This window comes from Eimeria tenella, genomic scaffold, assembly GCF_000499545.2.
Source record: "Eimeria tenella Houghton genomic scaffold, Eth_scaff108, whole genome shotgun sequence".
NCBI lineage: Eukaryota > Apicomplexa > Conoidasida > Eucoccidiorida > Eimeriidae > Eimeria > Eimeria tenella.
In genome coordinates this window covers 64,864-87,039 of record NW_013541470.1, presented here as the reverse complement: position 1 = coordinate 87,039, position 22,176 = coordinate 64,864, and the positions used below count along the sequence as shown (strand labels likewise).

General features: G+C 52.5%; 6 protein-coding genes across 6 annotated transcripts in view; 2 read left to right on the top strand and 4 right to left on the bottom strand.

Moving 5' to 3' along the window:
- Window positions 1-244: 244 nt before the first annotated feature.
- ETH_00027295 (RNA recognition motif-containing protein, putative) lies at window positions 245-5,808 on the bottom strand (the record flags this gene model as incomplete). The annotated part of the gene is made up of 10 exons (XM_013372798.1): window positions 245-769; window positions 1,657-1,710; window positions 2,820-2,926; window positions 3,328-3,454; window positions 3,675-3,797; window positions 4,020-4,116; window positions 4,318-4,444; window positions 4,634-4,795; window positions 5,063-5,138; window positions 5,440-5,808. The coding sequence occupies 10 exons, from the start codon at window positions 5,806-5,808 to the stop codon at window positions 245-247; spliced, it is 1,767 nt and encodes a 588-aa protein (XP_013228252.1).
- A 2,172-nt stretch (window positions 5,809-7,980) lies between these two features.
- On the bottom strand, window positions 7,981-9,429 carry ETH_00027290 (uncharacterized protein; the record flags this gene model as incomplete). The annotated part of the gene is made up of 4 exons (XM_013372797.1): window positions 7,981-8,328; window positions 8,505-8,652; window positions 8,825-8,898; window positions 9,103-9,429. The coding sequence occupies 4 exons, from the start codon at window positions 9,427-9,429 to the stop codon at window positions 7,981-7,983; spliced, it is 897 nt and encodes a 298-aa protein (XP_013228251.1).
- Window positions 9,430-10,182: 753 nt separating this feature from the next.
- Window positions 10,183-11,156, top strand: ETH_00027285 (uncharacterized protein; the record flags this gene model as incomplete). Its single annotated transcript, XM_013372796.1, has 2 exons — window positions 10,183-10,854; window positions 11,022-11,156. 2 exons carry the CDS (start codon window positions 10,183-10,185, stop codon window positions 11,154-11,156), a joined length of 807 nt encoding a protein of 268 aa, XP_013228250.1.
- Window positions 11,157-12,326: 1,170 nt separating this feature from the next.
- ETH_00027280 (uncharacterized protein) lies at window positions 12,327-16,949 on the bottom strand (the record flags this gene model as incomplete). The annotated part of the gene is made up of 5 exons (XM_013372795.1): window positions 12,327-13,161; window positions 13,361-13,431; window positions 13,957-14,202; window positions 14,424-15,348; window positions 15,583-16,949. The coding sequence occupies 5 exons, from the start codon at window positions 16,947-16,949 to the stop codon at window positions 12,327-12,329; spliced, it is 3,444 nt and encodes a 1,147-aa protein (XP_013228249.1).
- Window positions 16,950-17,459: 510 nt separating this feature from the next.
- ETH_00027275 (uncharacterized protein) lies at window positions 17,460-20,252 on the bottom strand (the record flags this gene model as incomplete). The annotated part of the gene is made up of 4 exons (XM_013372794.1): window positions 17,460-17,627; window positions 18,582-18,741; window positions 19,080-19,445; window positions 19,642-20,252. 4 exons carry the CDS (start codon window positions 20,250-20,252, stop codon window positions 17,460-17,462), a joined length of 1,305 nt encoding a protein of 434 aa, XP_013228248.1.
- Window positions 20,253-21,314: 1,062 nt separating this feature from the next.
- ETH_00027270 (uncharacterized protein) overlaps window positions 21,315-22,176 on the top strand; it is a gene marked incomplete at both ends in the record, with an annotated part of 1,299 nt that continues 437 nt past the window's right edge. The window contains 2 exons of the mRNA XM_013372793.1: window positions 21,315-21,374; window positions 21,734-22,153. Of these exons, the coding sequence (XP_013228247.1) occupies window positions 21,315-21,374; window positions 21,734-22,153 (480 nt within the window). The remainder of the gene's footprint in view (window positions 21,375-21,733; window positions 22,154-22,176) is intronic.

Below are 22,176 nucleotides of genomic sequence, written 5' to 3'. Positions count from 1 at the left end.
TTCCCGACGTATGCCCCTGCAGCTCGACACGCGGCAGCAGCAGCAGCTGCTGCTGTTGCTGCTTTTGCTGCTGCTTCTGCTGCATCCCGCTGCAGCAGGCGAGCAGCAGCACCAGCTGCAGCTCTTCCCTCCCGCTGCCGCTGCCGCCGTTGCTGCTGCTGCTGCTGCTGCTGCGCGTTTGCTGCGAGGAAAGAGAGACTACCGTGTAGAAAAATAAAAGGTCTTAGAGATATAACTGGAAAGTCTAGTCCCTGTCTCTTTTGCTGCTTTTGTGTCTCCTTCTTTCGTTGCTTCTGCTGCGGCTTCTCCTGTGTCTCTCCTTTTTGTCATTTTCTGTGGGGCCCCACTCCCCAGTGTACATGTTCCTGCTGCTGCTGCTGCTGCTGGCAGCAGCAGCAGCAGCGGCGAAGCGCGCCTCGCGGGCGCCCTCGGCCTCGGAGCGCAAGCCGCCGCCGTGCTGCTGCTGCTGCTGCTGCTGCTGCTGCTGCCAGTCCCCCTGCAGCCGCCGCATTTCAGCGTTTGTAAACTGTCTCCTTCCTTGCTGCTCTGCTGCTCTGTCGTCGTGGCCCCAGTGTCCCCTTGCTTTGCTGCCGCGGGGTTCTCCGGTGAGGGGGTCGGCTTGCTGCAGCAGCGCAGCAGCAGCAGCAGCAGCAGCACCCCCAGCAGCAGCACCAGAGTCCTCCAGCCCGTGGCCTGTCCGCAAAGACCCGTGCGTCGGGTGCTCAAATGTCTTCTCCGTTGCAGCAACAAAGTTCATTTCCCCCTCAGCCTGCAGCAGCAGCAGCAGCAGCAGCACAGGATTAGTAGTGGCAGCAGCAGCACAGTAGTGGTAGTTGTAGAAGCAGCGGCAGCGGTGGCAGCAGCAGTAGTGCCAGCAGCAGCAGCGAGGGTAGTGGCTGCAGCAGCAATAGTAGCAGCAGCAGTATTAGTAGCAGCAGCAGCAGCAGTAGCTGCAGCAGCAGCAGTAAACGAGTCGAAGACACTAATAGAGAAGAGACAAAAAAGACAAAGCGAAGAGACAAATGAAATAAAAAAGAGCAAACAAAAAATAAAATACACAAATAAAATGGACAAATAAAATAAACAAGTTAAATAAACAAATTAACGAATAAAATGAAAAACAAACAAAATAGATAGAGAGAAAAAATAAAAAAGACAACGAAAGACTCAAGTGGCGAATAGAATAAAAAATGCATGTCAAGGAAGAAATAAAAGAAAGAAATAAAAGAAATAAAAGAAATAAATAAAAGAAATACAGGGAAGAACTAAACGAAAGAAATAAAAGAAGCAAATAAAAGGAGCAAATAAAATAACAAGTAAAATAAATAAAAGAAACAAATAAAAGAAATAAATAAAAGAAATAAAAGGAAGAAACAAATGAAAGAAATTAAAAGAAGAAAAAGCCAATGAAGCACGTAAGTCCAGAAGGGCGAAAACAAATAAAAAAGATAAAAAGATAAAGTGAATAAAATACATAAAACACAAATTGACAAAATAAATAAAATAAACTAAATGAATACATAAAATGATAAAACAAATAAAAGAAACAAAATGAGTACATAAAATAAGTAAATAAATAAATAAATAAATAATGAAATAAATAAATAATGAAATAAATAAATAATGAAATAATAAAAAGAAAATAAAAAGACACACCATAAGTTCTTCTTTTGCTGCTCTTTCCTCTCGCGTCAAATTCGCCGGGGTCACCTTTGGAAACAAAACAAATAATAAATAAATAAATAAAAATAAATAAATTTAAATAATAAAAGAAATACGAGATTAATTAATTAATTACTTGAAATGAATAAAATAAATAAATAAAAATAATAGTTCACTGGGGCCACCCCCAAGAAGCTTCGGTTCCTTATTTATTTCTTGAAGTTTCACTTCAAGAAATAAATAAAATAAAGAAAAGATAATAGATTAATTAAAATAAATTAATTACTTGGATATGAACTAGAAGAATAGATAAACAACTGTAGAATTAAAAATGAAAGATTAAATAGTGAGATTCTAACGATGCACTAGATATTAATTAGTTTGTCAATTAATTAGTTAATTAATTAATAAGTTAATTAATTAATTAATCGAGCACTTGATTAATTAGTTAATTAACCGATTACTAATTACTTGATGATTCAATTAATTGATGAATCAATTAACTAATTAGTCAAAAAATACATAAAAAGCAAAGAGAATCACATAAAATGGATCTTCCAATAAATCACTCCAAGCCAAAATTTTAGAAAATAGCAAAACTAGAAGTTAAATTAAATTGCAGTTTGAAAGTAAAAATCACTCAAACCCTAAACCCTAGACCCTAAACAAGCGGTTAACAACACACTCCGACAAAGAATGAAATTAAGTTAAATTGAAGTAAATGAAAATAAAATGAAATGTCATTAATAAATTAAATAAAATGAAACAATAAAACGTGATTAAATCAAACCAAACTGCGACAAACAAAATCAAATCAAATAACAGACAAATCAAAAAACTAAAAGTAAGACAGACAACAAATAAATGAATAAGCCAATCAAACTAAAATTAAATTAAAACGAATTAAATCAGATTAACTTAAACTAAATTAAATCAAATTAAATAGTTAAATTAAACTAAATAATTGAATATTGCAAAATAGGCAAACATCAAACAGGAAATTAAAACCCAAACCAACTAAACCGAATTAAACAATTACCACCAAACTGAAGCAAATTGATTGAATTAAACGAATTAAATTGAATTAAATGAATTCAATTAAATGAATTAATTCAAATTTATTAAATTAAATTAATTAAATTAATTAAATTAATTACCGCCACAGTTCGCCCATTGACAAGACGGCCGTCACACTGGAGGGCTTTTTTGGCTGTCTCGGCATCTCCGAATTCGACGAAGGCAATTCCCCTCACGGAATAAGCTCCTGAGCAAATAATTAATTAAATTAATTAAATTAATTAATTATTTAATTAAATCAATTGATTATTTAATTCATTTTATTAATTGATTCAATTAGTCCATTCATTTGCTCATTTTGCCAAGCAAACGCGACAAAATCCGGCTTCGGGAAAGGTGCTGCGTCAGCAGCAGCAGCAGCAGCAGCAGCAAAGCCAGCAGCAGCAGCAGCAGCAAAGTCAGCAGCAGCAGCAGCAACAAAGCCAGCAGCAGCAGCAGCAGCTTCGTAGTCAGGGAATCTGGGTCTTCTGACTTGAGGAGTGTTTATGGCAACACCAGCAGCAGCTGCAGCAGTAGCAGCAAGACCAGCAGCAGCAACAACAACAGCAGCAAGACCAGCAGCAGCAGCAGCAGCAGCAGCCGCAGCACCTTCATAGTCTGGGGGAATGGATCTGTCGACTTGGGGAATAATAATAGATTTTATATTTCCCACTTCCGCGAAAAGTTCACACAAGTCGTAGCGGCTGGTGCTGTAGGCGAGGCCCCCCACAAACACCTGCGCCAAACCACAAATTAGGGTTTAGGGTTTAGGGTTTGCGCTTTGGGGTCCCCGCCCGCAGCCACAGACGCGGCTTCCAACCAACTTGTAAACCCTAAACCCTAAACCCTAGACCCTAAACCCTAGAGCCGCTTTACAGGCTGCTTTGATAGGCCGCTGTCTTCAGCGCCGCGGCCGCCACAAGGGTTTGGGGTTTAGGGTTTAGGGTTTGGCTCACCTTAGTGAGACTCTTAGTCGACATTCCTGCTGCTTCGCTGACTTGATCATTTAATAAATTAATTTCTCTGTTCAGCTCTCTGCCGCGCCGCTGGAGGTAATCCACCACGGAAGTGGTGTCGATCTGCACGCAAACCCTAAATCCTGAACCCTAAACCCTAAACCCTAAACCCTGAACCCTCAGGCGGGTGACTGCCTTGCAGGCTCTGCGAGGCTGCATGCGTTCAAGGCGCAAGTAAGCAGGCACGACCTGCAGCCAACGCCACCCCAAACCCTAAACCCTAAACCCCAAATCCCAAACCCTAAACCCCAAATCCCAAACCCTAAACCCTAAACCCTAGGTCACCTCAAGGAGGTAGTGACGGCTAGACGCGCCCAAACTGAAGCTGTCGTTGGTTTGCATCTGCACGCCCACGTGGTCGTGGTCTAGAGGCATGCCGTTCCTGCCAGCGCAAAACCCCAAACCCTAAACCCTAAACCCTAAACCCTAAACCCTAAACCCTAGACCCTGGCGCCCCAGACACTCACAAGCTGCAGGAGAGCCCCGCAAGCGCTTCCTAACCCCACCCAGCACGGCCCGCGACCCGCGACCCGCGACCCCCAAACCCTAAAACCTAAACCCTAAACCCTAAACCCTAGCTGACTTGAACGTCTTTGCTTTGCTCTTCAAGTCAATCAAAAGGACATGTCCCCCTTTCAAAACCACCAAAGCTGCATGGCGCCTGGAGACAGAAGGGTTTAGCGCTACCAAGTCGTTGTCTGCCAGCTTCCCTGCGCGCAGCAAAACCTAAACCCTAAACCCTAAACCCTAAGCCCTAAACCCTAAACGCTCGACCCAGCCGTGAATTAGCCCTCTCGAACCGCGACAGGCTGCCCCTTCTTTTCCTTCCTCCCCCCACCCCAAACCCCAAAGCCCAAACCCTAAACCCCAAACCCTAAACCCTAAACCCTAAACCCTACACTCGAGCTCCGTGTCTTCGAGAATGTTTTGTCTTATTTCCATTAAAATTCTCCCCAAATGGTTTTGTCCTCTCGAGTGACTTGTTTGCCCAAAGAAAGCATCTCCAGTGTTTAGCCAAACGAGCTCCCTGCCCCCCGTCTGCTTCAGCTTTTCCCGCAGCTCTGCGCGCAAACCCTAAATTAGGGTTTAGGGTTTACGGCTCCGCACGGCTTCCCGGAGAAGCCGCACACGCGCCAGCCAAACACGAGGGTTTAGGGTTTAGGGTTCACAACCCCAAATCGAAACACTAGCAAAAACAGCAACGACAAAATAAAACAAACAAAACCCGAAACCCTAAACCCTAAACCCTAAACCCTAAACCCTAGGCCGGGCCCAGGCGTGTAGGGATTGTTGGCGAGGGTTTAGGGTTTGTTGAGGTGTATGTACACCTGGATTCCTTCGAAACTTGTCTCTCTGAATCAGCTCCATCCATTTTAGGCGGTAGCGCGGCCAGTCGGGGTCTTCCTGCGCCAAACCCTAAACCCTAAACCCTAAACCCTAAACCCCAATCCCAAGGGCTAAGGGGTGACTCTGTGAGGAGCTGCTGGGCGTTTGCTGCGGCGGTTGCGGGCCGCCCCCGAAAAGGGTTTAGGGTTTGTGGGTTTGAGCCCTGGGAACATCTGAAGGGTTTAGGGTCTAGGGTTTAGGGTTTGCAATTTTGGCCGCGTGCGGGGTGTTTGGGCCGCCTAAAGGGCGGAAAGTGCGGGGCAGTGGGGTGCGGGCGAGGGGAGGGTTTAGGGTTTAGGGTTTAGGGTTTGGGGCGGGCCTGTTTGGTTTTGGCGAGCTGCTTGAGGGTTTTGGTGTCGGGGACGTTGGCGAGGGTTTCGACTGCAGCAGGGTGTTTTGCTGCCAGCAGCGCGTGGCGCGCAGAAGCAAAAAACCTTCCTTGAAAATAAATGATGGAAGGAAAGTCCAAAGAAAGGAACTTGAACTCTCCGGAGAAGGAGTCGATTCGGGTGTACAGACACCTGGCTGCTGCGGCGAGGTTGGCCGGCGAAAGCAGCTGCGCAGCTGCTGCTGCTGCTGCTGCAGCAGGCGCCCCCGCAGCAGCAGCAGCAGCAGCAGCAGCAGCAGCGGCTGTCGGGCCGCCGGAGCCGCCGCTCTCGCCCGCCTCTGCAGCGTACGGCGCCGCCATCCGCTCAGCACCCGCGCGAGGGTTTAGGGTTTAGGGTTTAGGGTTTGGGGCTTCGGCGCTGCGCCTCGCGGTCCCCTCCAGCACCCGGACACGCGACACCGCTGCGAACGACCACGAGGGTTTAGGGTTTCCACGAGGGTTTAGGGTTTAGGGTTTGCTGCGGCTCCGCCAAGCCGCAGGCCACCGGGCCTCGCAAACCCAAAGCCGCAGCGCCCGCGCAAACCCTAGGAACACGCTCTAGGGTTTAGGGTTTAGGGTTTAGGGTTCACAAACGCCCCTCCGCAAGCCCGTAAACCCTTAAAAACTGTAAACCACTTTTTTATACAACAGCAAAAATATACGCTCCACCCAAACCCCAGTCCCTACAGGGCTCCCAAACCCTAAACCCTAAACCCTAAACCCCTCCTGCGCATGCAGGCGCGTCGGCCTCTCCGCTTCCCCAGCCTCGGCCTGCCGTTTGACCTCTAGGGTCTAGGGTTTAGGGTTTAGGGTTTACGCTTCGCCTCAAAAATTATTATATATTTAAACGCAAACTTTAAATAAACCCTAATGCACAACAGAAGATGCGGCGGTGCCGCCGCGCACCGAACCGCTCCCGATGCTTCGGGGCCTAGGGTTTAGGGTTTAGGGTTTAGGGTTTACGGTTTCAACTGCTTTCTTCTTTAATCTCAACCAAACCCTTTACAGCAGCAACTTGAGACGACCACCAAAACTGGTGCCCTAACCCGTAGCAGCCCTTGAGCCCTAAACCCTAGACCCTAATCCCCAAACCCTGACCCTAAATCCCAAATCCTAAACCCTAAACCCTAAACCCTAAACCCTAGACTCCAACCCCTTCTCAGTAGGCTTCAAACGCTCAAAGCCCTGCCGCAGCTACTCCCGGAGGGTTGCTGCTAGCCACAGTTCCCTGGAGCCACAGCTAGCTGGGTAGCTGTTGCTTGCTGCAGCTAGCTAGCTAGCTGCAGCCTAGCTAGCCGTGGCTAGCTATATCTAGCTAGCCTTGGCTAGCCACAGGTAGCTGGCTGTGGCTGGCCCTGGCTAGCTAGCTGCGGCTAGCCACAACTAGCTAGCTAGGGCCTTGCTACAGCTAGCCACAGCTAGCTAGCCCAAGCTGGCCTGACAGGCAACTTCAGCAGGCCCTAGCTAGCCATAGCTAGCTAGCCAGCGCCTTGCCACAGCTAGCCACAGCTAGCCATAGCTAGCCATTGCCGGCCCTAGCTAACCATTGCTAGCTACAGCCCTCCCTAGCTAGCCACAGCTAGCCACAACCAACCACAGCTAGCCACAGCTAGCTCCAGCCGGCCCTACCCAGCCACAGCTGGTGCTACAGCTAGCTCCAGGTGTCCACAGCTAGCCACAGCTGGCCATCGCTAGCTGCAGCTAGCCACAGACTGTCGTAGGCAGCTGCAGCAAGCTGTAGCTAGCTGCAGCAAGCCGTAGCTAGCTGCAGCAAGCCGTAGCTAGCTGCAGCAAGCCGTAGCTAGCTGCAGTTAGGGAGAGAGAAGACAACGAGGGCCGAGGCAGCAGCGTACAGGCAGATACTGAGGTAGATAAACAGCTGCAGCAGCAGCTGCTGCAGCGGCTGCTGCAGCAGCTGCTGCACAAATGAACCAGCAACTGAAGCAGTAACCGCAGCAGGGGTTGCAGCAGCGACTGAAGCAGCAGCTGCTGCAGCAAAAGTTCCTGGCGTGCACTCAACTGCAGCAGCAACATCTTGGGGCTTACAAGCCTAAGCAACAACAGGTGCAGCAGCAGCAGCAAATGCAGCAACAGCAGCAGCAGCAGCACTACTTCGCTGGTCTCTTGTGCAGTGAACTTTTGGGATTTGTTTGCTTTTATTTGCCTTTGCATTTGTCCCAAACTATTTAAAAAGACAACTATTTAATTTACTTCTTTATTTGTTTTTATTTCCACTTAAAATGCCCATTAGTTTTATTTGCTTTCCGAAAGTGGGGAAAAAAAGCAGTGCGCTGGGGTGTACGTACACCTCGGCGCGGCGTGTTCGCTGCGTCGGCGAAGTGGAAATTTGCGAATTTTGGTGGAATTTGGCGGAATTTTTGCGCGAAACATTTTAAATTAATTGAATTAAACGAAATAAAATGAAAATTCCGTCCAAAGTAAGTATTTAAGGCGGCAAGGAGCAGCAATTAAGGTTTTTCGGGTTCGCAGCACTCATTTCGGAATTTGAATTGTTGCAGCAGCACCTTCTCCACGGCCCATTTGCAAAAACTTCTGGGGCCCCACAGCTTCATTTAAAGGAATTAGAGTGCTGCTGAGGGGCACAACAGCAACAGCTTTAGTGTTTTTGAAGTCGTAGAGTTTGTTGTAGCAGTCCAGGGGCTGCACGACGCACTGCGACTCTGCTGCTGCAGCAGCAGCAGTAGCAGCAGCGATCAGCAGCAGCACCTGCACGCCCGGCGCCTCCGCTGCCTCGAAGTTCTCCAGCAGCATCATCTTCGAGGGATATTCATTTGCAATTGTTATGAACTTCACGAAACCCTCGCAAAAACGGTTGCTTTCCTGAACACCACTCCAAACCCTAAACCCTAAACACTCACCACAGCCTTTGTGAAGAGGGTTTGTCTCCCTCCACTGGCTTTATATTTGTGCCCCCGAATTGCCACTAAGGGCTTGAGCCCAACCCTACCCCTAAACCCTAAACCCCAAACCCCAAACCCTAAACCCTAAACCCTCACCACGGCCTTTGTAAAAAGGGTTTGTCTCCCTCCGTTGACTTTATATTTATGTCCCGGGATTGCCACTAGGGGTTTGAGCCAGGCCAAAGCATTTAGTTGGGGACTTGTGCTCCACTGCGCGTAGATGGTGTCGGTGCTTTTGTCGTACCTGCGGACAAAATTAGGGTTTAGGGTTTAGGGTTTAGGGTTGGCGTTGTCTCTCGGAGCCAAAGGCGCAGCCTCCAGGACGTTGCTCAAGGAGCGCTGGAAGCGAAGAAAGAGCCAGGTCTAGGGTTTAGGGTTTAGCGCCAGCAGTTTAGGGTTTAGGGTTTAGGGTTTACATAAGGAACACGCCGTCCTCTATGGGAGCCTCAAGCGGGACCGAGGTACGCCTTGCGCGTTGCGAAGTTGGGGCCTGCGGTGCAAAAGCCCTAAACCCTAAACCCTAAACCCTATACCCCAAACCCTAAACCCGAAACCCTGAGATATGGAACTTTCTCACCAACCCCCTGAGCTTTCTATGCTGTGGAATGCAGCAGCGTTGTTCTGAGTGACATGATTTTATATAATAGACAGGCCTTTACGGTTTAGGGTTTAGGGTTTGGGGTTTAGGGTTCACCGTCATGGGCTTTTTGACTGGAGCCTCTTCTTTCGTAACTGCTGGGGGTTCCCACTTGTGTCCCGTTCCTACTGGGGCATCATTTGCTGCTGGTGCTGCTGCTGCAGGGGTGGTCTGGTTGTCCTGGGGTTGGCTGCTGCTGCTGCTGCTGCTGTCGCCCTGTGCGTCTGCTGCTGCTGCTGCTGGAGCTGCTGCTGCTGCTGGAGCTGCTGCTGCTGCTGACGCCGAGGCTCCTTGGGGCCCCTGGGTCCCCTCCAAAGCCTCAGCCTTTTCCTCCGTCTGGAGGTCGCCGCGGGCGGCAGTATCGGCGCAGCAGCAGGAGAACATTTTGAGGGCTTAGGGTTTAGGGTTTAGTGTTGGAGGTTTGGGCAGTAGCGGATATTCTTGAATCTACTGAAATAAAGGAATAAAGGAAGGAAAAGAGTCCGTGAGGAAGGAAGACTCTGCTGCTGCTGGGACAGCTGAAGCTCGGGTGTACATACACCTCACCAGCCAAACCTTCGCGGCGCCTCGGCAGTGACAACTGCGGCAGAAATTAAAATAACAAAATGCACACAAATTAATGCAAATAATTGACAAAAGGAAATATAGACTCGGGTTCAACGGCAGAGAGGCCCAGCTGCTGCCGGTGGACCAGCAACGGCTGCGGCGAGGGTTTAGGGTTTAGGGTTTAGGGTTTGGGTTTGGGCTCGAAAGCACCGACGCAGGCCGCATCTAATCGCATCACTGAATTTTTTTTTGCATTAATATTTTATTTTAGAAACTCGCAACAAACACCTGCGGCAGTTTTAAGTAGAAGGAGCCTCGCCCGTGGGTTGCGGGCGCTGGATTTCAGGTGTATGTACACTGCGCTTATGTACACACGACCGGCAAGGGCCCCTCGCCTCCCGCTTCCCCTGGCCCCAAACAAACGCAAATTTCCACTTTATTTTATTTAATTTATTCTTTTTTCTTTGTCTTTTCCCGATTTCACGCCTCGACCTGCGCCGCCACCCCCGGCGCTCGCAGCCGCACTGTTCAGGTGTACGTACACCTCAACATGGCGCAGCGCTGAGGCTCAACTTCCCCACTTCTCTCCTTATGGCTTCTGCCTTTCTTCTTGTCGCCTTCGCGCGCCCTTGCTTTGGGGGCCCCCTGGGCCTTGGGGGCCCCCTGGCCGTTGGGGGACCCCTGGCCTTTGGGGGCCCCCTGCGCCTTGGGGGCCCCCTACGAGTTGGGGGCCCCTTGGGGCCCCCCCCGCAAGTCCCTGCGGCATCTCAGAGACGCATTTGGCTGTGTAGCGCTGCAGCTGCGACCCTGGGGCCCCTCCGCTTTTCCCGAACCCAGCAGTGTGCCCTTGGGGGCCCCCCTGCGGCCAAACCAGGGGCCCCGGGGGCCCCCGGGGGCCCCCTCTCCCAGGGGGGCCCCCAGCGCGGGGGCCCCCCGCAGGGGCCCCCCTGTGGGTCTTTGGGGCCTTTTAGCTGTTCCCAGCGGCGGCTGAGCTGCATGCATACATCGAAGGTTCGTTTGTTTGCCCCTAAGAAGAAAAAGGGTACTGGGGGGGCACCTGGGGGACCCCCAGGGGGGGCCCCCGGGGCCCAGGAAGGGGGCGAGGGGATAAAAGGAGGGTACGATCATGTTTTTAATATTTATAAAGAAATAAATGAAGACCACAAATTGCTAGAAGATAAATTCTACCCCAAGTGGCTCTGGGGCCTCCACAATAAGCCCAAGGGCTACGGGGAGCTGGCGCTGGTGTTTCTTTACGGCAAAGTGAGCCTAGGGTTTAGGGTTTAGGGTTTAGGGTTTGGCGCGCCGGGGGCGGCGGACTCCTCCCGCAGCCCCATCGCCGCAGTTCCGCAGCCATTCTTACTAATTTATTTATTATTAATTAATCAATTAATTAATTAATTTATTTATTCATTTATATATTTGTTCAGGGTATAGAAACAGCGACTGCAACAGACTATTTGCGCTTCTGCCGTCTTCACCGCAAAACGCAAATCCAGCTGAACAACGCGAGACTCAAAAAGAGCAAAAGAAACTCCATTAAACCCATCTTCTGGGACGTCTAAACCCTAAACCCTAAACCCTAAGCTCTAGGCCCTGCGTCAGGGCCCTGGGCGCTGAAGGAGGCTTGGACGCTGAGTTGCAGCGCGAGAGCCAACACGCGCACGAAGCACTCTGAACCCTAAACCCTAAACCCTAAACCCTCGTTCCTTAAAGGGAAGAGGGTCTGCTTCTTTTTAGATTTATTTCTTGTTTCTTTTATGACCTGGAAAATAGAGCAGCAACAGCAGCAGCAGCAGCAGCAACAGCATTAGGTGCCTCCAGTCCCTGCGGGTCGTTTGCGCGCAACGAGGGTTTAGGGTTTAGGGTTTGGGGCAGAGGTGCAAACAAAGAACAAAAGAGAATTAAAGGAAAAAGCAAGAAAGAAACAATAAGGAGACATTAAGGAAACAATAAATAGAAAGAATAGAGAGACAAAAGGAAATTAGAAGGAAAGGAAAACAACAAAAAATACATTTTGGGAGGCATTAAGAGAAAATTGAAGTGACAAAAAGAAGAATAACCAAATAAATAAAATAAAGGGGCCGAAAAAACAAAAAAGAAAGACGAAAAAAAAATAAAAGAACAAAAGGGAGACAAAGAAAAAGACAAAGAGGAGACAAACTAAAACAAAAGAGAAGACGAATGAAATGACCAAAAGGAGATAAAATGGGAGAATAGAAAAGCCGAAATGGGGACAAAATGAAACAGAAAAGGAACAAAGAAAGAAAGAAAAAGCGAGAATTTAGAAGACGAAAGGGGACAATTTAAAAGGCAAAAGGGGACAATTAAAAAGACAAAAAGAAACAAATAAAGGAAGAGATAAATTAAATAAATAAAAAGGAGACAATTAAAAAGAATTTTGAAATTGAGCTTTTGATCTGCTAGGGCGTTTGGCTCAGCTGTTGCGGATAAATGAAATAAATAATTAATAATAAATAAATAATAAATAATAAATAAATAATAAACAATAAATAATAATAAAATAAACAAATATAATAAATAAAATATTTAAACGAAAAGGAAATTAAAATGTTTGAAAGAAGGAAGAGCTTTTTGGCCCACCCACGCCAGCACTACCTTGCTGCTGCGCGTTTCCATTTATTTATTTATTTCTCTCAATTAATTAATTAAATAAAATAAATAAATAAATAAAGTAAAATAATTAATTAATTAAAATAAATAAATAATTAAATCTATTCATTTCTCGCGTGAGTCCCGTCGGGCCTTATCTTAGCAGCAAAGCGCTGCAGGTTCCTCCGGGTGGACCTGCGGCGGCCCCAGCTGATGCTGCTGCTGCTGCTGCTGCTGCTGCTGTCGCTGTTGCCGCTGAGGAGGGCGAGGTAGGGGGAGCTGCGAAAGAGAGTTTTACTGCTGCGGCTGCACAGCTCGAGAGACGGCAGAGCAGTAGCAGCAGCAGCAGCAGAAGCTGCTGCTGCTGCCGCTGCAGCAGACGGGGCAGCAGCAGCAGAAGCGCTGAGCCCCTCCATAACTGCCGCAGCCTCAGCAACACCTAGACTATCTGCGGCAGCAGCAGCAGCAGCAGCTGCTGCTGCTGCTGCTCTTTCTATTTCTCCGCCGCCCACGGTGCTGTTCATCTTGCTTCGCTGCTCCCCTGCTGCAGCAGCAGCAGCTGCTGCTGCTGCTGCTGCTGCTGGAGTAGGAGGCTCAGGAAAAGCAGCAGAGGTGCAGCGGCTTAAAGCAGGAAGGAGACACCACGGGTAGCAGCTAACTGAGGGCCCCTGGTTGCTGTTGCCGGGGGACCCCCAGCTGCTGCTGCTGCTGCTGCTGCTGCTGCAGCAGCCTGGGGGCCCCCCAGTGCCTCTTTTGCTGCAGTGTAGAGACACCCCGGTAGCTGCTGCTGGGTTTTCTATACACAGCACAAGGCCCCCCGCTTGAGCAGCAGCTGCTGCTGCTGCATCTGCTGCTGCTGCTGCTGCTGCTGCTGTTTCTGCTGCTGCCAGTTGCTTTGCTTGCGCCCCCCGCAAATGGCGAGCGTGAGGCAGCTGCGGCGAGAAGCGCAAACCCTCGCTGCAGCCCAAAACCACAAATTAGGGTTTAGGGTTTAGCGTCAAGACAGGCGGCTAAAGAACGCAGAGAACCCCCCTAACCCTAAACCCCAAACCCTAGTTTACTGCCCTCAAGCCCTAGATCCGAAACCCTAGTTTGCTGAGCGTGGTCCCTAAACCCTAAACCCTAAACCCTAATTTTCTGGAATCTAAACCCTCACCTCAGGATGACTGTGTTGCACTTGCTGAGAGCTGCTGCGCTGCAAAAAGCAGCAGGAACAAGCGCCACTGCCTGCAGCAAACTGCACATTCACCATCGGCGCATGCAGCAGCAGCAGCAGCAGCAACAGCAGCAGCACCAACAGCAGCAGCAGCAATACCAGCAGCAGCTCCTTTTCCTTTTTGCAACCCGCTCGTATCGCGCAAGAGAGAAACCTCTGAGAATTCAGGGGCCCCCTTGGGGGCCCTAAAATATTTCCCATGGGACCTTGTGGGGCCCCCATGGGGCCCCCATGGGGCCTCCATGGGGCTCCCGTGAAGCCCCTATGGGGCTTTTGTGGGGCCCCTATTGGGCCCCTACGGGGCCGCTGTGGGGCCCCGCAGGGGCCCCAGTGAGAATTTTGTGGAACCCCTATAAAGCCCCTAAGGGGCCGCTATGGGGCCCCTATGGGGCCCCTATGGGGCCTCTGTGGGGCCCCTATGGGGCCCCTATGGAGCCTCTATGGGGCCCCTATGGGGCCCCAATGGGAGCCCTGGGGGGCCCCTGGGGAGCCCCTAGGGGGCCCCATAAAGGCTATGTTTGTAGGAAATGTCTTACTGTTGCTGTTTGGGGATTTACGTGGAGAATAAAGGCGAGGGAAATTTGGTGGAGGTGGGAGTCGTTGGCTGTGAGGTGTACAGACACCCGACGGGACTCAACGCAGGAGACGCAGCAGCAGCAGCAGCGGCTGCTGCTGCTGCTGCTGCTGCTGCTCTTGCTGCTGCTTCGGAGGGGTTTGCTGCAGCTCACGCTAGTCGGATCCCAAGCCAAGGCGACAGTGGCGCGCGGCAGAGCCTGCAGCAGCTGAATGAACAGCAGCAGCAGCAGCAGCAGCGGCAGCAAGATTGAGCCCGGGAGGAATCAAGAGCAGCTACAATCCCGCTAAGACAGCGCCAATGAAAAGCTTAGGCTCCTTATGCTGCTCCTGCTGCAGTTGTCGCTGCTACTTGCGCTGCTGCCACTGCTGCTGCCACTACTTGTGCTGCTGTTCCTGCTGCTACTACTGCTGCTGCTGCTGCTCTCACCTGAACAGCCAAGGAAGGGATAAATTCCTGCGGTGGCAGCTGCGGCAGAGCAATTTGAAGTTGCTGCAGCTTCAGAGAAACCACAGTAAAGGACGGCTGCAGCAGCAGCTGTTCTTGCTGCTGCTGCTGTGGCTGCAGCAGCAGCTGCTGCTGCAGCGGCAGCAAAAACGACTCCCACGACAGATCTGCATCGCTTAGGGGCAGCGTCTGAGCAACCAGTTGCTGCTGCTGCTTGTGCTGCTGCCGCTGCTGCTCCTCCTCCTCCTGGCAGTTCAGCTTTTGCTGCTGCTGCTGCCGCCGCTGCTGCTGCTGCCGCTGCTGCTGCTGCTGCTGGAGGGGCAGCAGTAAGACAAGAGGACGCTCTGTGGGCAAAAGGGCACAGAGTTGCTGCCAGGACCTGAGGGAGACAGCAAGGTAGTGCTGCTGCTCCTGAGGCTTCGGGCGCAGCAGCTGCTGCAGCAGCAGCTGCTGCTGCTGCAGCAGCAGCGCAGCAATTCGCAGCCACCTTAACGAGGAGGGGACAGGGCCCGGAGAAGGACATGCACAGAAAAAGGAAAAGAAAGAATAAAGGAAAAGAGACAAACCAGATGTCTCCAATAAGCAGCAATCCACACTCGACAAACACCCCTTTCTGCTGCTGCTGCTGCTGCTGCTGCTGCTGCTGGGAGGCAGCGCAAAGCAGCGGCAGCTGCTGCACCTGGCGAACTTTAGACCATTCCTCTTGGGGGCATCCACAAGGGGCCCGCTGCCGTAAAGGACTTGCAACTGCTGCTGCTGCTGCTGCTGCTGCTGTTGCTGCTGCTGCCAGGCTAAATGCTCTGCTGCTACAGCAAGGACGCGATGCTGCAGCAGACGAAATGAAGGAAGAGAAATTATCGAGAGGCCGCAGAGGCTCGAAGACTGAGGCAGAAAGAACTCCTCGCTCCTGCAAACAAACCCTAAACCCTAAACCCGAAACCCTAAACCCCAAACCATAAAAGCTAAACCATAAACGCAAAAACAGGAAGGCCGACGCGCGGCTTCCTCACATGAGCTGCAGCAGTTCGAAGTCTCGAACCCTAAACCGTAGGCCCCGAGTCCACAATTTTAAACCCCAAACCCTAAACCCCAAACCCTAAACCTTAGACCCTAAACTCTAAACCCTAGAGCCCCTTCTCACGTCTTGAACGGAGTCTCCTGTTGGTTGTTCTGTCGCAGCATTTCTGCGATCGAAGTCACCTCCTTGCTGCTGCCGCTGCTACCGCTGCTGCTGCTGCTGCTGCTGCTGCTGCACCATGGGGGGTCGTGGGGCAGCCGCACGTAGCGAAAGGTGCCCGGAAAGAGTGCAGTGTATATACACCTCACTTCCTTCGTCCAATCTGCTGCTGCTGCTGCTGTTTCTGTTTCTGCTGCTGCTGCAACTGCTGCTGCTTCTGTTGTTGTTGGTGCTGCTGCCGCGGTTTCCGATTCTGCTGCTGCTGGTGCTGTGCCTGATTCTGTTGCTGTTGCTGCTGCCACTGCTGCTGCTGGCGCTGCGCTGCTGCCGCTGCTTGAAGGAGCAGGTGTTGTTCTGGTTCTCTTATTCCGGGCCGCCGATAAAGCTGTATTGTTTACTGTCGTTGTTGCTGCTGCTGCTGTTGCTGCTGTTGCTGCTGTTGCTGCCGTTGCCGTTGCTTCCTTCCGCTTTCTGGGACGAGGTTCGGAGGCAACCACTTCAGCGGTTTCTTCCTGCTGCTGCTGCAGCAGCTGTTGCTCTTGCCCCTCATCGTGCTGCTGCTGCTGCAACATTTGCTGCTGCTGCTGCTGCTGGAGCTGCACTGTCTCTACTCCCGCATCCTGCAGCAGCTGCCGCAGCAGCGGCCCCTCAGGGTCCTCTTCTAGCAGCAAGCAGGAGCAGCAGCTGCTGCGCTGCAGCAGCAGCGGCAGCAAACGCTGCCCCAGGCCTACTGTCCACCCTGGAGAATTAACAAAAAGGGGAGCCCAAGCGGCTGCACCATTGCTGCTGCTGCAGCAGCAGCAGCAGCTGCTGCTGCTGCTGCACTCGCACGTTTCCTGTCCCGCGGCCTGCAGCAGCGGCACATGCCGCTCAGGTGGTGCTGCTGCTGCCATCCCCTCTTCTGCTGCTGCAGCTTCTGCTGCTGCTGCTGCTGCTGCTGAGCTCTGTGGGGACTGTTTTCTGCCGCAGCTGATCGCCTCGTAGGCAGCAAAGCAGGTGTCTATACACCGCAAGTATCTGTGGGGCGCCGACTTGGGATTGACATCTCCGAAGAAGACCTGCCGCAGCAGCTTGAACCCGACCTGCTGCTGCTGCTGCTGCTGCTGCTGCTGCTGCTGCTGTTGCTCTTGCTCCTGCTGCTGCTGCGTGTCTCCGTCCACCACAAGCACCTCAGGAGACAGCGAAGCACAAAGTACCTCATACACTTCCTGCTCCTCAGGGGGGCCCCCTAGGGGGCCCCCGTTAACCTCTAGGGGCCCCCCTAAGGGAGTCCCCCCAGGGGCCCCCTTAGGGGCCCCTAAAGGAGGGGCCCCCTCTGGGGGGCCCCCCATGAGGGGACAGGGGGAAGCATCTCTGGGGTACCCTCGAGGGCCCCCTAAAAGTGAATTGGTGGGTTCTTGTTCAGGGGCCCCTGTGGTGAACCCCTCAGGGGCCCCTTTGGGTGCCCCTACAGGGGCCCCTGGGGGGCCCCCCTGAGGGGCCCCTTGGGGGCCCCCTTGGGACTGCACGGAATTTATAAGAAGGTGGGGAGGTGTCAGGATGGGAGAAGAGACCTAAGGAGAAAAGCCAGAGGGCACGCTTCAACACAAACACTGGAAATGACGTGCAGCAGCAGCAGCAGCAGCAGCAGCAGCGGCAGCTGCATGCGCTTCATAACAAAAAAAACTATATACATATGAAATGCAAAATGCAGCACTTCTGCAGAAACGAGCAATGCGTGCACAGACAAAGAAGGGTTTGTAGGCATCTCGGTCCGTGACAGCAGCAGCAGCAGCAGCAGTAGCAGCAGCAGAAGCAACAGCAAAGAGACAAAAGCGAAGAGACTACAGCAGCAAAAGAGACTAATTGGCTTCGCTGCTGCTGCTGCTGCTGCTCACGGAGAGAAGAGAGACACTTCCAGGAGCGCAGCAAATTGGCTGCCCCACATCGGCGTCCAGCAGATACACCTGAGGCGCAGCACAACTTGCTGCTGATGCTGCTGCTGCTGCTGCTGTTTCTGTGGCTGCTGGCTGTGCTACAATTGCTGCCCCTGCTGCTGCCACTCCTGCTGCTGCTGTTGTTGTTGCTGCTGCTCAAGATTAAAAAGCGCCCCAACTTTAAACCCCACAGCAGACCCTGACCCTTAAACCCTTGACCTCAAACCCCAAACCCTAAACCCTAAACCCCAAACCCTAAACCCTTAACCCTAAACCCCACTTTGGGGAAGAAGTTAAGGCAGTAGTTCATCAGAAAAGAAACCAAAGAGGACTTGCCGCTCCCTTTGCCGCCCCAGAGTACCACTGTGGGCTGCAGCTGCCTGCAGCAGCAGCAGCAGCAGCAGCAGCAGCAGCAACTGCTGCTGCTGCTGCTCTCTGCTGCTGCTACTGCTGCATCTGGGTCTCGCCTGCTGGCTTTAATGCGGGCGAACAGACGCGTTAGCTGGGAAGCCACGGCCCACCTGCAGCAGGAGCAGCAGCAAGAAACACGGCAGCAGCAGCAGCAGCAGCAAGAACAACGGCAGCAGCAGCAACGAACATATTCATTCTGAGTTGCACGCGCTGCTTTGCTTCAGTATCTCCGAAGCGCAGCTGCACCTGCATGGGGGCCCTTTCGTGGAAAACTAGGGTTTAGGGTTTACGGTTTAGAGTTTAGGGTTTAGGGTTTATTGGCACCAGATGGGCGGAACAACTTCAAGGGGTGTTGGGGCCTCCAGCAGCAAAGCAGCAGGAGCAGCAGCAGCGCGTAAAGCTTGCTGCAGTGGGATCCGATCCCAGGGCAGCCGCACTTCACATAGCAGCAGCACCACAGGGAACTCCTGCAGCAGCAGAAGCAGCAGCAGCAGCAACAGCAACGGCGCAGCATCAGGGGCAGCAGCAGCAGCAGCAGCAAAGAGGCAACAGGCCAGCCACCACAGCAAATCCGCAGCAGCCGCAGCCGCCGCAGCAGCCGCAACAGCAGCAGCAGCAGCAGCAGCAGCAGCAAACCTGTTCATCTATCCCATCGAGCAGCTGCTGCACTTCTTGCGTCACCAAAGAGTTTTGCTGCAGCCTGTTGTCTAGCTGCAGCAGCCGCAGCGCCGCGGGGGCCCCCGAAGAGGCGAGGGGCCCCTGGGGGCCCCCCGAAGTGTCTATACAGCCCAAGTGCCTGCAGCAGCAGCCCCACACCGCATGCACCTACGCCCGCTGTTGCTGCTGCTGCAGCAGCAGCTGCTGCTGCTGCAAATCTATTTGTGGGTGCGGCAAACAGCTCGGATTTCGGAGGAAAGAAGCAAAAGAAAGCAGCAGCAGCAGAAGAAAAAGCGGCAGCTGATGCAGCAGCAGCAAAGAAATGGGTTAAACTGGAAGCAAATTGTAACAAGGAAAGGCGAAGCAGCAGCAGCTAAGCAGCACGGAAGCAGCAGCAAGGGAGCAGCAAAGGAACAATTTAAATTATTAAATAAATAAATTGCAAGGATGTAAAAACAAATAAAACAAAACCCTCACCTTCCGCAGTCAAAACTGTCCAGAAAAGCAAGAGCAGCAAAACGAGCGGAGGTGAAGTCCTCCAGAAACGCAGCAGCAACTGCAGCGTCTTGCTGCTGCTGCTGCTGCTGCTGCTGCTGCTGGGGAAGGTCTCCGAAAATATCAGGACCCGGCAGCGCAGTGATGCGGATGCCGGGGGCCCCAGCAGCAACGGTGCCGCTGCGCAAGTCGCTGCTGCAGCAGCCGCTGCTGCTACTGCTGCTGCTGCTGCTGCTGCTGTGGGTGGGGGCCCACGAGGAGACACTAGGAGCCGCAGGGCCCTCAGCAGCCACTAAGCTGTAGGAGACACTTGGGGGAAACAAATGGCCCCGACATTCAGCTAGGCCCCTGAGAGCAGCAGCAGCAGCAGCAGCAAGGGCAGCAGCAGCAGCCACAGCAGCAGCAGCAGCGAAATTAGGGCTCAGGGGGAGGCTTCTTAGATGCACTAAGGTCTCAGAAAGTAACTGTTCTATGTCAAGCAAAAGCTGCGGCCCAAGCAGCAGAACAGAAATTAGGGTTTAGGGTTTAGGGTTTAGGGCTTCACCTCAAAACTCTGAACCAAACCGCCCTGCGGACCGCCACCCATTCGTTTGCCCTCAGCGGCAGCAAATAAGCCACGAAGTTGCTTCTGCTGCTGCAGCTGCTGCTGCTGCTGCTGCTAGGGGAGTAGTGTAAGTGCGGCGCAGGTATGTAGGGGCCCCACAGCGCCCCCCTGTTGCTGTCCGCTGCTGCAGCAAACAACTCTTGCTGCGCTCTGCTGCTGCTGATGTCCCAGCCCTGCTGCTGCAGCTGCTGCTGCTGCAGCAGCACCGCTGCGGTGTCTCTGCAGCGTATCAGACGAGGAGGAAGCCACTCCCCTGCTGCTACTGCTGCTGCTGCTGCTGCTGCTGACGCCTTTTTTCCTGCCGCTGCTGCTGCTGCTGCTGCGGGGGCCTCAGACCACCTATGACAATGAAATAACTCTTCATGGGATACTTCCCTTGGATACCCAAATACTAAAAGGGGCCCGCCAAGGGCCCGAGGGTTCCCTGGGGCCCCCGAGGCCTTCAGCTCCCCAGGGGCCCCCTGGGGCCCCTGGGGCCCCCGGGGGCCCCTGGGGATGGCTGGGGGCCCCCATGAGGGGCCCCCAGTCTGTCGGGGCCCCCCTACGGCCATATAGAGAGTAGGCTGGGTTTTTTGGTGGTGCTGCTGCTTTGGTTGTTGCTGCTGCTGCTGTGGCTGCTGCTGCTGCTGTTGGCTGCCTCGCTGCCGCACCGCTGTTGCTTGTGTTGCTGCTCCTGCTGCAGCAACGTCTGGGCTGGCTGCTGCTCGGGCGCTGCTGCTGCTGTGAGGCTGTTGCTGCTGCTGCTGCTGCTGCCGCAGCGTTTGTACACCTCAACCAATGTGCATCGCTGGCGAGCTTTGTGAAGCAAAGTTTAATCCATTGCTTTTGAAGAGGATCCTTGGAGTTAAGGGTTTAGAGTTTAGGGTTTAGGGTTTAGAGGTTAGGGTTTAGGGTTTAGGGTTTAGGGTTCAGGGGTTCCGGCTTGCAAGCTCAACGCACAGGGGCCGACTGCTCCCCTAAGGCACGTTCAGGGTTTAGCGTTTAGCGTTTAGGGTTTGGGGTTTATCTGGGCCTTTTAAGCTTATTCCAAGAAATTAAACATTAGAATTTAGGATTCAGGGATTAGGGTTTAGGGCTTAGGGTTTAGGGTTTAGAGTGTAGGTGCCTCATACAAGAACGCATGTGGGCATGGCCCAGCAATCGAGACCCGCCAAACCCTAAACCCTAGGCATAAACCCTAAGCCCTAAACCCTAAATCCTAAAAGGCAAGACCTGAAACCTAAACCCTTGCCAAGTTTTGGATTTTTTTCAAATATTTAACATACATGGACAAACCTGGAAATGCCCTTCCCTGACCTAAACCCTAAACCCTAAACCCAAAACCCTAAACCCTAGGCCGTCTATTACCGGCACGGGGAGCCCAGCCTGCGAAGCTTTCGAAGGCGCAGCACTGCATCTTCCTTCCTAGGGTTCATTAGTGAGAAATTAGGGTTTAGGGTTTAGGGTTTAGGGTTTAGAGTTCGGAGCCTGCTGCCTGAGACGCCAAGAGCTTGTTGCGGTCTCTGTCGCTGCAGCTTCAGCAGGGTAGCAGCAGCAGGAGGCGCAGCAGAAACAGCAGCAACAGCAGCTGCAGCAGCAACAGCAGCAGCAGCAGCAGCAGCAGCAGCGTCACAATGGAGGAAGCTGCAGAGAAGCCGGTCTCTGAAGAGGCCATTCAGGTGTCTCCAAACGAAGTCCGCCCAAAACCGTAAACCCTAAACCCTGAGTCTCAAGGCGTAAACCCTAATCCCTAAACCCTAAACGCTAAGCTTTATGCCTTGAAGCCCAAGGCCCAGCTGTAGAACCCATCTTCATTTGCCTCATCATTTCTTGAAGCCCTAAACCCTTGCTCTAAACCCTAGACCCTAAACCCTAATTTCTTTTTCCAAACCCTGAGCCCTCGCCTCAAAGCCTCTCCCTAAACCCTAAACCCTCGTCTTAAGCCGTGTACCTTCTGTGGAGATCTAAGCCGTAGCTCAACACCCTCGAACACCGCAGCGGCAAGAGCTTCCTGTTTAGGGTTTAGGGTTTAGGGTTTAGGGTTTGCGGGCAGCTGCGGTTTCCGACGGTGGCGGCTTTGAAGAAGTGGATGGCGGAGCAGAAGAAGAATGGGAATTTCTTTTACGTCTTGGCTCGCACCCACAAGCCAAAAACCCCAAAAAAGGGTTTGGGCAAAACCCCAAACCCTAAGCAGCAGCCCGCAAACCCTCCTCAACGAGAAACCCTAATTTCTGTCTCCACCTACAAATGCAAACACTGGAGAAACCCTGAGGACTTCGCCTCCTACAGAAAATACAAGTCCCGTTTGCTGGCGGGGGCCCCCCTGGCGGGGGCCCCCCCCATGGGGGCCCCCCTGGAAGCCCCCCTGGGGGCCCCCCCCGAGGGTCCCCCCGCCGTGGAGGGGGCCCCCCCGCAGCAGGTGGCAGAGGGTTCAGGGGGCCCCCCAGAGGCTCCCTTGGCGCTGGCAAGGCCTGTGGGGACCCCTCCGGGGCCCCC